Source organism: Balaenoptera acutorostrata, chromosome 12 (assembly GCF_949987535.1).
Source record: "Balaenoptera acutorostrata chromosome 12, mBalAcu1.1, whole genome shotgun sequence".
Classification (NCBI taxonomy): domain Eukaryota; kingdom Metazoa; phylum Chordata; class Mammalia; order Artiodactyla; family Balaenopteridae; genus Balaenoptera; species Balaenoptera acutorostrata.
Window position 1 is genome coordinate 81,260,439 of NC_080075.1, and position 13,017 is coordinate 81,273,455.

General features: G+C 47.1%; 1 protein-coding gene across 1 annotated transcript in view; it reads right to left on the bottom strand.

The window, feature by feature from the left end:
- Nucleotides 1–1,164: 1,164 nt before the first annotated feature.
- Nucleotides 1,165–13,017, bottom strand: part of VSNL1 (visinin like 1) — a 103,693-nt gene continuing 91,840 nt past the window's right edge. Inside the window, exons 3-4 of the mRNA XM_007183494.3 lie at nucleotides 6,461–6,676; nucleotides 1,165–2,157 (exon numbers count right to left, since the gene is read on the bottom strand). Coding sequence (XP_007183556.1) covers nucleotides 1,960–2,157; nucleotides 6,461–6,676 — 414 coding nt within the window. The 3' untranslated portion in view covers nucleotides 1,165–1,959. The remainder of the gene's footprint in view (nucleotides 2,158–6,460; nucleotides 6,677–13,017) is intronic.

Below are 13,017 nucleotides of genomic sequence, written 5' to 3' on the forward strand. Positions count from 1 at the left end.
TTATTGTTTATTGTCTGTCTCCTCCCATACAAATGGTGTTGGGTGCACAGAGGGTGATCAGTGAAAATTTGCTATGAATTCATTGCCTGGAGCTTGACTTAACCAAGTGCCTTTCCAAGGAGTCTCCCCAGCTCCTCACCCCACCCCACCCTCAGTCAGAGGAGAGCATATTGGGAGGCACAGAACATCTCTCCTTTGGACTCACCAAGCACAGGGGTTAAGGGCACCAGGACATCCTATTAGCACTTGGGACTGTTCTCTCTGGGGGCAGAAGTTTGTTTCTGTCGGGGTTTCGGGTACCATCGTTGTCCTGAATGTTTGTGGGGAGGTTTGCTCGCTCCCAGTTTCTTGCTGAATGGATGAATGGAATCATCAGGCCCTGCTCTGTGGTCTCATTTAATGATCCTAAGACAGACAAAGGAGGAGTATTTAGAAAAAAAGGCGCTCCATAAAAAGTGAATAAGTTAGCACTGTGCTGTGTGATACAATAACTACTGGCTACACGTGGCAAATTAAATGTAAAATGAAATGAAAAATGCAGTCCCTCAGTCACACTAGCTGAACTGGAAGTGCTCAAAGGTCACATGTAGCCAGTGTAGGTACAGATGTTTCCATCATTCTAGAAAGTTCTACTGGACAGCACTGTAGAAAGAAACGGTCTCATTCAGGCTTGTTCTGAAAATGCAGGCCTGCCTTTAGAGTTCTTGATGGAATCTCTCTGCCTTCCTTCCTCAAGCTTAAAACGGTCAGGATTTTGTTCCACCGTTAAAACAACGAGTACACTTTTGATTTGGAAAGACAGCTTTTTGGAGGACGTTTCTCAGCCAGCGAAGTGTGTCCTCCACATAGTTGTGTAAAACATAGTGCGTGGCTAGCACCACAGTCACACTGAGAAGACATGTATTGTCATGTAGTGAGCATTTTTTGAGAATGAGCAAGTTTTATGTTTTATTTAAACTTTACACGCCATATTAATTGTCCCTCTTTTGGGGGCCAGGATGAAGCATTGGGAAGTTGCTTTTTTCCCTTTGGTTGTCACTAATTCTTTGAATTCCCAAGTTGTGTGTTCAAAGGTAAATTTAGTAAGTTGTTGCCATGGACCCTTGACAATTATGAACATCTGTTTCAAACTTAAAATTCTGAGATAAGAACTGAGGGAAAAAGTCAAATGTTATAAATTTATTTGGGACATCTATTGCCACCTCTTTGGAAGCCTTTGAAAATTCAAGCAAAATCAATACACATACATCTTTTTTTTTTACTTTCAATAAATAATATCTTTGAGTATATGTATATATAGATAGATATATTTAATTAATGAGTCATTTAGCAGTGTTTTTAAGTTTTATACTGCATTAATTCCAACACAGCTCTTTCCAGATTCATAGGATGCAAATGAGGTAAGAATTAAGGCAAACCTAAAAGGCATGCAAATTTCATACATTTATATTCACTGATAATACAAGCTCTTGTGTGTGGACCACACAGAGGAGTCAAGGGCCCCTCTGGGTGTCTGTCCAGTACTATTTTACAGGAGAATGGTGACACAGCTTATAATTCAGTTACATTACCATGAGGGTTTCAGTGCTACTAACATTATGTAATCAAGGAGACACGAGCATTAGCAAAACATGAACAAGAAATCATATAACTCTTTGCAGCACATTTCTGCCCAGGCTTTGGAGGAGGAAGTTTTTTTTTTTAATGAAATGATATCACACATATCACATTGTGGCAGGTTGTTTGTTTTATAATATATGCTTTTAAAATTCATTAGCAAATGACATTCTCATGCACACAAGTGTTTCAAACACAAGAAGCAAGTCCATTTATAGGTAGTCCAAGCAATATTTGTGTGTGTGTGTGTGTGTGTGTGTGTGTGTGTGTGTGTGTGTGTTAATAGCTGCAGACTGAATGGAACATTGAGACTTTTGTGCAGTCCATAGCGTTGACCTCTGCTCATTTCTGAATGTCGCACTGCAGAAGTAATACGATGGAAGGGTCGCTCTTTGCAGCTTCTTTGAATTCATCCAGTGTAATCTGGTCGTCTTTGTTCTTATCCATCTTGCTGAAAATCTTGTCTACTCGCTGCTCAGGTGTGAGGCCATCCTCATTCATTTTCATCATGATCACGGTGCCCACCATTTTGTAGATAGCCTTGGGAAAACAGGAAACAGACCATAAAGTTCTCCTATGATAGGGTAAAGAATTTAAATTTACTTCCAAGGACTCCGTAAATGGTTTAAAGTAAGATAGTGGTGTAATCAAGCCTGTGTGAGTCTCATGACCAATTGGATAGAGAAGAATTTCATGCGATCCCCAGGTTTCTGACTGGAGGAAGTGATTAGGAAGAGTAGTGGTGAGATCAAGAATAATGGATTAGGAAAAGGTTCAGGAAGGAAAATGATGAGCTCAGTTTTAAACATTCTGAGTTTGAGGTCAGATGAGAGGCAACAAGCTCTACTCCTTGGAGATTTAGGAAAAGATGAAGTGTGGTCCCAATTTACAATCTGTTAAGAAAGCAAGCAAGGTGGACCAGTAAAATTTAGCCCTGAAAGAAGTTAGTTTAGGGGGATCTGTGAATCAGGGACTCTGTTCGTAAGTCAAAGAACAGAGTAGGAAGATTCCATTTTCCAGTTCAATTAATTGTGCATAATTAATTCTGCAAATGGGAATTAAATGTAGAAATGAGTTTCTTTCTTAGGAAAGTGCCTTAAAAAAATAAATGCTCATCTACACAAAGACCTGCAGGGGAATATTCATAGCAGCTTTTTAAATAATGGCCCCAAAGTGAAAACAGCACAAATGCTCATCAACTGGTAAACAGATAAACAAAATATGACATATCTGTACAACTGAATACTATTTTAGCAACAAAAAGGAATGAAATACTGATACATGCTATAACATAGATAAACCTCAAAAAAAAAAAAGCCAGATATAAAAGGCCAAACGTATATTCTACGATTCCATTTATATGAAATGTCCAGAAAGACAAATCCATAGAGACAAAGTAGAAGGGTAGTTTCCAGAGTGTGGGGGTACCAACAGGCATGAGGGACCTTATTGGGAGAATTAAAATATTCTAAAATTGGATTACGGTGATAGCTGCATACTTCGGTAAGTTTACTAAAAATCATTGAATTGTAAAGCTAAAATGGGTGAAGTTATGGCCTGTTAATTATAACTCAATAAAGTTTTAAAGAATGCCAATTAGAAAGAGTAAACCATAACAAGAGTTTCACGGAACAAGTAAAATGTCTATTGAGATAAAATGTATTTTGTTTGCTCATTTTTGTAACTAGAGTGTGTTGATTTATGGTAGAAAAAAATCTAGGACATTTGACTTTAAAAGAAGCAGACTATTGGGACTTCCCTGGTGGTCCAATGGTTAAGACTCTGTGCTCCCAATACAGGGGGCACGGGTTCGATCCCTGGTTGGGGAACTAAGATCCCGCATGCAGCATGCTGCAACCAAAAAAAAAAAAGAATCAGACTATTGAAATTTCATTTGAGGGACAATTGGTAGAGGGGGTCCTGATTAACCTAGAAGCCTGAGTGGTATGTGAGGGAAAAGCAGACATGCCTGGACTTTAAAAAAGAGACAGATGGGTCATCCACATGCAAGCTGCTACTCTCACTCTGTCCTCTGAAGGGTGAAATGAAAAGGGCTTAAAGGAGCAATGGGTAGAAAGGCTGTTAGCACGACAAATGCACCATTGATGAAGACACGGCAGAAAGAAATGTAAATCCAAAAAGTCCACCCTGGACCACATCTAACAACTCTGAACATGGCCAGGTCTCATTAACCGTATCCAAGATGCAGCCCTGCAATTGGGATCATGAACATGACAACCAGGAAATGACGTTCCAGACGCAGACTCACACTTCTCACCAACCTAGGCCAAGGGCATGTCAGGCTCAGAACTAAGCATGAACGTGTTCCCTGACAAATGTAAGGAATCCCTGTAGGTGCGTATGCTTCATGGGGTACTCCGGCATGCAACGAAATATGTAGCAGTCTTCTCTGAAAAAAGGATATGTTATCACAGGTGCTTTCCCAGGAAGAAGTAACTGTCTCAAGTACTCTCTTATTCAACCAAAACTTGTGAATAAGTTTATTCACAAACCCGTTAGGTTTTGTGACCCATTAGGCCTGTGCCCAACACTTCAGGGCAGATACACTGTCCTTCATTGGGGTTACGTGGCCCTTGTCTCTCCTCGCACTGACCCTCCCCCGTCAGAGCACCTGCCTCACTCTGCTGTCATTGCCTGATCACTTGTGTCGACGCACGCCCCTGGGTCAGTGAGCTCCTCCAGGGTGGGCACTTGTGTCTCTTCACGTCTGTCTCCCCTCCACCTTGCAGGAGGTTGGCGCCTGCAGAAAAGCTGACTACAGGCTATAGGAGCTTAGAGGGTGGTGGGCAGCTCTAGGGTGAAGTGGGCCAAGAAGCCTTCTTGGACGTGGCAAGATAACCTAGACCTTGAAGTGTGAGAGGATTTGGATGGGCCCAGAGCCCTGAAGGACATTCCAGGGGAAAAGCATGGCCAGCTGTGCGTGTGCAAGAGTGAGGGGCCCCAGATGGACAGTGAGGCCGGAGCAGACATGCAAGCAAACAGATGCTGGCTGGACCAGCTGTCAGAGACCTGTGTGCCTGTGCCTGGCACAGGGGAACTGCTCTGTAAAGCCTTTTGATCGAATGAATGAGCAGCCCCTGGAGCACAGAGATGCTGTAAAGACTGTATCAGTTATTGATACCTTGGTTCTGGAAAGGTAGCTCAGCAAAAGGGAACCTAGAGGCCAGAAAGGGTGCCAGGGCGCAGGTGCAAAGGGCCAGAAGTTGGTGAAAATACCAGAGGTGGAGAAGGGAAGCCACATGCAGAGGGAACATGAAGGTGACACGGCTGATTAGAAGGAAAGAAGCTGAGAGTTGAGGCGGATGGTATTTCCAAGGGAGACAGAGCCTCGAGAGCTAACTGCCGGTTCCCGAGCGTTTCCTACATGAGAGGAAGCGTGCCATGTGCTTACTCATTACCACAGACTTGGGGGGTAGGTTTTATTACCTTTATTTTTTCACCAAGACACTGAGGCTCTGGTGCCCTCAAAGCCCTACAGCCAGGAAAGCAGCAACGCCAGGCCTGACCCTTGCTGCTGTTGGGTTTTCCAATTTACTTGGGAACGTAAGTGGGTACCAAAGGGAGAAAAGGGACTGAAGATGCCAAGGGAGGGTGGGTAAGTGGCAGGCAGGGCTCCAGAGGCCGCAGGAGGAGCGAACTGCGCTGGGGAGCTGCCCCAGGGGAGGAGAGTGAGCGTAGCATGGTGGGCATCTGGGGATTTGGTCACTTGGGTTTTGGCTACTGTTTCTTCCCATCAGCCCCCAGTTTTCACTTGGGGATCCACCCTCCCTGAATCTCAGCTCCGTGGTCTAGACGGGGCCTCACCCCAGCTCCAGGATGGGACACTTGGCTCTGGCCTGTGGCAAGTGGTGCCTTTCCCACCTTGGGTCACGCTGGTCGGTGCAGAGGTGGACACACATGGTAAGACAGTCAGTCAGAGAAAAGGCACTGATTCATTCATCAGTAACTGAGTGCCCGCCAGGCTCCAGGACTGTTCTGGGTTCTAGGGATACAGCAGTACTCTCTTTACAGCGCTTGCGCTCTACCAGATGAGGTTATTTGGGGCAGTGATAAACGCTGTGACAAAAAATCATGTTGGTAAGAGGTTAGATGGCCCTGGGGTGGGGCATGGGCACTCTTTGGGGAGGGGAACGCAGGGAGGAAGGCCTGCCGGGAGGTGAGATGAGGGCACAGCCCTGAGTGGAGTGAGGGGCCCGGGGAAGGGCCCTGGGCAGAGAGAGAGGACATCAAGGCCCTCACGTGAGGCTGCATGTTCCGGGAAGACCAGGAAAGCCCAGGCATCTCGAGCACGGTGTGTAGGGAGGAGTGTGGAAGGTTAAGGTCAGAGCAGTGGGCAGGGGGTCCTGGGATGTCTGCACAGGCAACTGAGAAAGATGCCTGTTCCCATGGAATGATGGGAACCTGGGGGCCGCGGGCAGGATCTCGTGCTGTTAGAGGAATGGGCAGTGGAGGGAGTTGGTCTGAGTCATAGGGCGGCGTCCAGAAGGGCAGAGCTAACACACGGGCTGGAGAAACTGAGTCCTGATACCATCCTTTGCACCCACTAGGCTTACGTTTATGGGAGATGTCACACTGTGAGCATGGCTGGCTGAAATGGCGATTGACAGCCAGGGCCCTGCACCTTGGACCTGTGACATTTCCCAGCGCCTCGAGGGAGCAAGGGAGCAGGGACGGAGAAGTCAAGGCCCGGCAGGTCTCCTGGCTTGGGGGTGAAGGGAGCTGCCGTAGGCCTGCGCCCCAGGGAGCCTCTTCCCAGGGGTCTGCCCGCCGTGTGCCCACAGCAGCCCCGGTCCCGACCACACCCCAGGGGCCGCCGCCCCACCTCAATGATCTCCAGCATCTCCACGCGGGTGATCTTGCCGTCGCCATCCAGGTCGTACATGTTGAAGGCCCAGTTCAGCTTCTGCTCAAAGCTGCCCCTGGAGGTGATGGAGAGCGCGCAGATGAACTCTCGGAAGTCGATGGTGCCGTCCCCGTTCTTGTCGAAGGTCCGGAAGGCGTGCTGGGCGAACTTGGAGGCGTCGCCATACGGGAAGAACTGCAGAGCGAAACACACAAGGTCAGCCGTCGGGAGGGGACGAATCACAGGCCCCCGAGTCAAAGACCACCGCTCGCTTGCTCTCTGCTCACAGCCCGGGCTCGCCCAGCCTCCCGGGACGGGGGACAGGCTCGGCTGCCCGGACAGGGTCTGGCCCAACGCTCAAGGCCAAGGGCTGGCATAGGGAGGCCATCCTTCCGGGTGTCCTCGCTCCCAGGCCCCTCGCTCTCTCCGGTGGGTGAGGCTGGGGACACTTCTGGGTTGGCGCGGCCTGGACTGGGGCCGCTAGGATTCCACATCTGCGGCTTCGGAGCCGACTTCTCTCCCGCACGGGGCGGTGCTACCTGGATTTCCACGTGCCTCTCGGTGTGACAATCCAGGTCCACTGCGCGCGGGGCCCGAGCGACATGACCCCGACCTCCGGCCAGCGGCTCCCCCGTCCCCAGCCCGCAACCGTCTCCCTGGGTGAGGGTCCAGGGTGTGACTTCTTCTTACGGGCATTTTTTTTTTTTGGCAGATCATTTAAGAGCCACTAAAAATAGAACATGACCGGGCTTATTTCTGAGAGACGTAAAGAGGTGACTTCTCAGAGCCGACGGGGAACTGTAGGAGACCCAGGATGGGCACAGGAAGCGGAGGAGGGGCAGATCCCACAGGTGGTGAGAACACGGAGCCCGAGGCGGTGGCCGCGGCCCCAGACGCGCATCTGGGCCCGTGACACGCAGCAGGGATCCCGGTCTGATGATACCTGACCTTCTGCCCCAGCAAAGCTAAAGGACATTCTCCAGGTGGAGCGCAGGAAACCAGCAAATAACCCTCACCCCATCCCCAAAACAAAACCAAAGCGCACCACGTGGTGTTTTAAAGCAGAGAAGGTGTGTATGTGTTTCTGGACGAATAAATCCCGCAACTACAAAATCCAAAGCAGATTCCTGAGGATGCGACCGGGGCTCCTGTTCCTGCGTAGGTGTTGCCACTTGCTAAGTGGGCGGGGCTGGCCGCACGCAGACGGCCGGCATCGTGGCCCCTCTGGGCTGTGTCCTCTTTCTCGCTGTACATCCTGCCCTGGGACTTGCTGAACTCGGCTGCCCACTCTTCCTACACTGAGAAGCACACTGGACAATAGAAAATTTCCCTCCAGAAGCAAAATAAACATTTCATGTCAGGAGCCAATACAGGCGGGCCAAGGACAAGGCAAGTGTTCCAGGGGAGGAGCTGACTTCGGCTTGTATTTCAGTAGCTCCCACTTCCAGGTGCCAGGACCCGTTCTGGTTGCTGCTGCTGTGTGAGAAACCACCCCAAAACTTAGTGGCTGGAAGCTGCATGACTCATTTTATTAATCTCAGAAAGTAAAAATCTGACAGTCTCTTCTAATCAAAGAACTTATTCTGTGACTACTTATTCTCCCACGTACTCTGAACTGTTCTTTACTCGTAACTCTTAGGACACCAAATGTGTGTGGGTTTGTTTTATTATTTTCCCCTCGCAACAACCAATTTTCCAACTGGCTGGACACCAGCTGGGTGTCCTACAGTTCAATTCAATTCTGACCCTAACTGCCTGGAGTTACAGCAGACCCCAGAGGGTAAGGGTTCAGTCCCACAAGACTGCGCCCACCTTAAACGCCAGTCACAAGTCCCAGGTTGCCACCTGTTCTTCTGAAAGATCTGCTACGTAGTTGGAGGATTCCCACAGCCCCTCCTCAGGTTGGATAATTTGCTAGAACGACTCACAAAATTCAGGAAGGCACTTTATTTACTACTACCAGTTTGTTATAAGGTTACAACCCAACGGAGGAGATGCAGAGAGCAAGGTGTGGGCATGGGGGTGTGTGGAGCTTCCGTGCCCTCTCTGGGTGCACCGCCCTCCCAGCCCCTGGATGCGTTCACCAGCCTGGACGCTCCCCCAGCCCCGTAGTTTGAGGATTTTTATTGCAGTTTCATTATGTAGGCATAATTGATTAAATCATTGGCCATTGGTGATTGAACTCAATCTCCAGACCCTTTCTCCTCCCCAGAGGTCGGGGTTGGAGCTGAAAGTCCCAATTCTCTAATCTGCCATTGTCTTTCTGGGACCAGCCCCCCTCCCAACCCTGCCCCAGTCCTGAAGCTAGGGGTCCCCCAGCCACCAGTTATCTCATTAACATACAAAAGACACTGTTATCACTCCAGAGATTCCAAGAGTCTTAGAAGCTTTTGTGTCAGGAACCCGGGACTAAGACCAAATATGTATTTCTTATTCTCTCTCAGTATCATATGTGCCCTGTGCATGAGTGGCCTTCATCTCTCTCTAGGGGTGTGCTGTTTGCTGTTGTGTCACCTGCTTCACGTTCAGTGGTCTTGGGCAGAGCGGGTACCTGTGAAATAGCCCAAGAACAGAGCAGAGCGAGCCCCCTGGTGGATTCCCAAGTCTCCTTAGGGATGTTTAGCCATCAGCCTTTCTACACGCAATGACATGAGGCCACTGGGTATAATTTTTCTCTATCCATGTAGGTTTCTGGCGATGTAATGCTTTACCCATCTTATACCTCACAGCAGACTTTTAACTTGAGGGCTATCTGACAGTTTTATCTAAAAATAACTGGGCACCTTAGGTCAGTATATTAAAAATTAATTTAGATCAGGAAGGCCTCGAGAAAAGAATCGATTGTACATTTTGAGCTATAAAAGTTACATGTGCCTTGCCGAAGGTCTATTTACTGACTTTTATAGCCAACATGTTTACTTTGGAAGAACTGAGTGTGTGATCAAGAGCCCTCAGATACCTGGAGGGGTTATTTCCTTTAGAAAATTCATCCTATCATGTTCCGAGTACTTCAAGTTTTTCTAATCAGGGGAATGATCCTTCTTTTGATGAAATAATTCAACTCTGGATGGATCATCACAGAAAAATGAAGCCATACTCCCTTCAATCTCTGTAGGAGGAAATCAGGGTCTTGAACTCATATTCACTTCTCTTGGAGGAAAATAGTGCCTGAGAAGTACAAGTATTTTGGGGGTATTGTTGCTTGCGGGGTGTTTTGTTTTATTTTTAAAATGTATTTTGCTTCAATTCCTGCATTAAATATTGGTGTGGAAATAATTTTTGGTGGTCTTAATAATCTAAACCTTTTAATATAATAGAAAAAAAGAATGGTGAGGTTGAAATATTTTAATATATATAATTATATATATTTCACTTACTTCTTTGTAGTTCAGGCTGCTATTAAAAACTATCACAGGGCTTCCCTGGTGGCGCAGTGGTTGAGAATCTGCCTGCTAATGCAGGAAACACGGGTTCGAGCCCTGGTCTGGGAAGATCCCACATGCCGTGGAGCAACTAGGCCCGTGAGCCACAACTACTGAGCCTGCGCGTCTGGAGCCTGTGCTCCGCAACAAGAGAGGCCACGATAGTGAGAGGCCCGCGCACCGCGATGAAGAGTGGCCCCCACTTGCCACAACTGGAGAAAGCCCTAGCACAGAAACGAAGACCCAACATAGCCATCAATCAATCGATCAATCAATAAAGAAATCTTAAAAAAAAAAAAAAAGTTGCTTAAAAAAAAAAACTATCACAGACTGGGTAGCTAATAAACAACAGACATTTATTTCTTATAGTTCTGGAGGCTAGAAGTCCAAGATCAGGGTGCCAGCAGGGTCGGGTACTGGTGAGGACCCTCTTCTTCATTGCAGACTGTCGACTTCTTGCTGTGTCCTCACATAGTGGAAGGGGCAAGGGCACTCTGTGGGGTTTCTTTTATAAAGGCACTAATCTCATTCATGAGGGCTCTACCCTCATGATCTAAGCACCCCCCAAAGGCCCTACCTCCTAATACCATCACTTTGGGTATTAAGTTTCAACATATGGATTTTGGGGACACACAAACATTCAACCAATAGCAACTTGTTTGAAAGAAAATAAATTTAGTTATGATCCACAGAGGTAAGCCCTGCTCTCCCTTCTGCCTCGGCCAGAGCCCACATGCCCCCCGTTGATTCTGACCACAGTCTCCCAACTCCTCCGGCCTCTGGTCTCCTCCAGGTCCGATACCCAGGCCACACTGACCTTCCTGCAGTGTGGCTCTGATTGTGTCATTTCTCTTCACATGAACACCCCGTGGAATCAAGTGCAAGCTCCTTCATTTGCCATTCAAGGGCTTCCATAGCTGACCCGATGATATGTGCCTTAAACACTGCATGTCCTGCTTCCCTCTGCTTTTGATCTCAGCCCTTGGAGGCTCTTTTGGCAGAGGCTGAATTCAAACTCCTCACCCTGCTGCATGTGTGGCGCTTCGTGATTGCCCCAACCTGCAGGCATGTCTCTCTTGCTTTGTTCCTCTGCTTTATGCCCCTGAGCCTCGGCTGTCTTCCTAGGTGTCACCAAACCCGCCCTTTGCCGTCATACTTCATAAGGCTTCCCTCTCTCACCCATCTCACCTTGGCCAATCAAGAAATCCCACCTTTTCTTTACATCCAGCTCAAATGCTCCAACTCCATGCAGCCTTCGTGGCTGGATGGAATCTCTCCCTCTGCTTGGTTTGTGTATCACTTATTTCCAGATGAATGTTTCCAAACCCTCTGCCTTAGACCATAGTAAGTTCTATTGCTGCCTGTGTCCCTACTGGCCTGTGAGCTCTGTGCAAGCAGAGACAGTTGGCTCATCTCTGCTGCCCCACAGCTCTCTGCCTGGAGCCTCTCAGGGAGAAGCTCCAGAAATTCCCCATGAGTACAGGGTCTGTGGTCTTGTGTTTGTCATTGTGTCTTTGTATTTGTGGTTGTGTCACTTCTCTTAGCAGCTCACTTTCATCTGTGAAATGGGAACGCTGCGTTAACTAAACGCATTCATGCTCCTGTGAGGGAAGAGAAGGGTTTTCACTACAGCTGAACGGTAATGAAAAATAGTTTAAGAGTCCTCATTACAGTGTCAACTCTCCCATCCTCAGAATTCTCTATCCACCTTCACTGCTTTATTTTTCTCCAAAAAGCTGACTACCATACAACATATTTTAATTACTTATTCATTGTCTTTCTTCCTCCATGAGAAATGTAAACTCCATGAGAACAGAGAGCCTTGGCTGCTATGCTATTTTGTTCCCTGCCTAATCCACACATAGCAGGTACTCAGTAATTACTTAGTGAATGAAGGAGTGAACTAATTTCTTTATGAGGCTGTCCTGTAATAGGGAAGAACCAATCTCACTCCATATTGGATCTGTTTCTTTTACTTTAACTTTTGTATTCTATTGCTTTTGCCACAAGTTAAGAATGTTGCCTATAGCCTGAAATATACAGAATAGCCCATTCTCAAGGCTCTGACCTTTAAGGGTATAACACTTTTCCATTCATATAGAGATAAAAAGTTGCAGAACAGAGAATAGCAGTTGTCTTCTTGGAAGTTTTCAGGAACATCACGACCTGACCTGACCTACCTGGACAGATGCAAGAACAAAGGATTCTGACACCAAGAAGTCTGCGAAAACCAACCACACCCCTTCCCTTTTAGTATAAAAGAAGCCTGAGTTCTAATTTGGGGAAGATGGTTCTTTGGGATGACAGTCCGCCATGTTCTCCGTCTGCTGGCTTTCCAAATTAAGTCTCTATTCCTTGCCTTAACAACACATCTCTAGATTTGCTGGCCTGTTGTGTGGCGAGCAGTACAAGCTTGGACTCGGCAACAGTCCTTCCTAAGGAAGTACTGCATAGTCTTGTGATCAGTTACACCTTCAGCATCTCCTGAAATCCTCAAGGCAACCCAAGGGGATGGTTTGGTTCCCCTTACTTTTACTTAGTAACAGAGAAGCAGGTTTTTAGGACAGACTTTTAACACCATCTGTCATACCTATTTCTTTAAGGGATTATTTATTTAGTATCTATTATTGAACTGTGAATCCCCAGAACACAAACCTATTTGCTCACCGTTGTATTCACAACACATAGCACAGGTCCTGCAAATAGTAGGTGCTCCCTATTACCTTGTCGGTGTCAGCTGGAAGGTAACCAGGCGACCAAACACTGCTGCCAAAAACTGTTACCGCCAAGTGGACATTTATTATAACCTAGCCAGCTCCATTCAATAGAACTTCTTGCGATGATGGCAATATTCTATAAGCCACACTGTCCAAAATGACAGCCACTGGCCATATGTGTCAACCACTGTGTCAGGTGCTGGGAATAAAATAGAAAAAAAGACAGAGCATTGAGGACAGTGGGGAAGCAACCCTTGAAATGCTACTAGAGTACCTGAAGAACTGAATATTTTAATGTCATTTAACTTACGTATCACTTTCTTTTTTAAAAAACTAATTAATTAATTTATTTTTGGCCGCACAGCACAGCATGCAGAATCTTAGTTCCCCAGCCAGG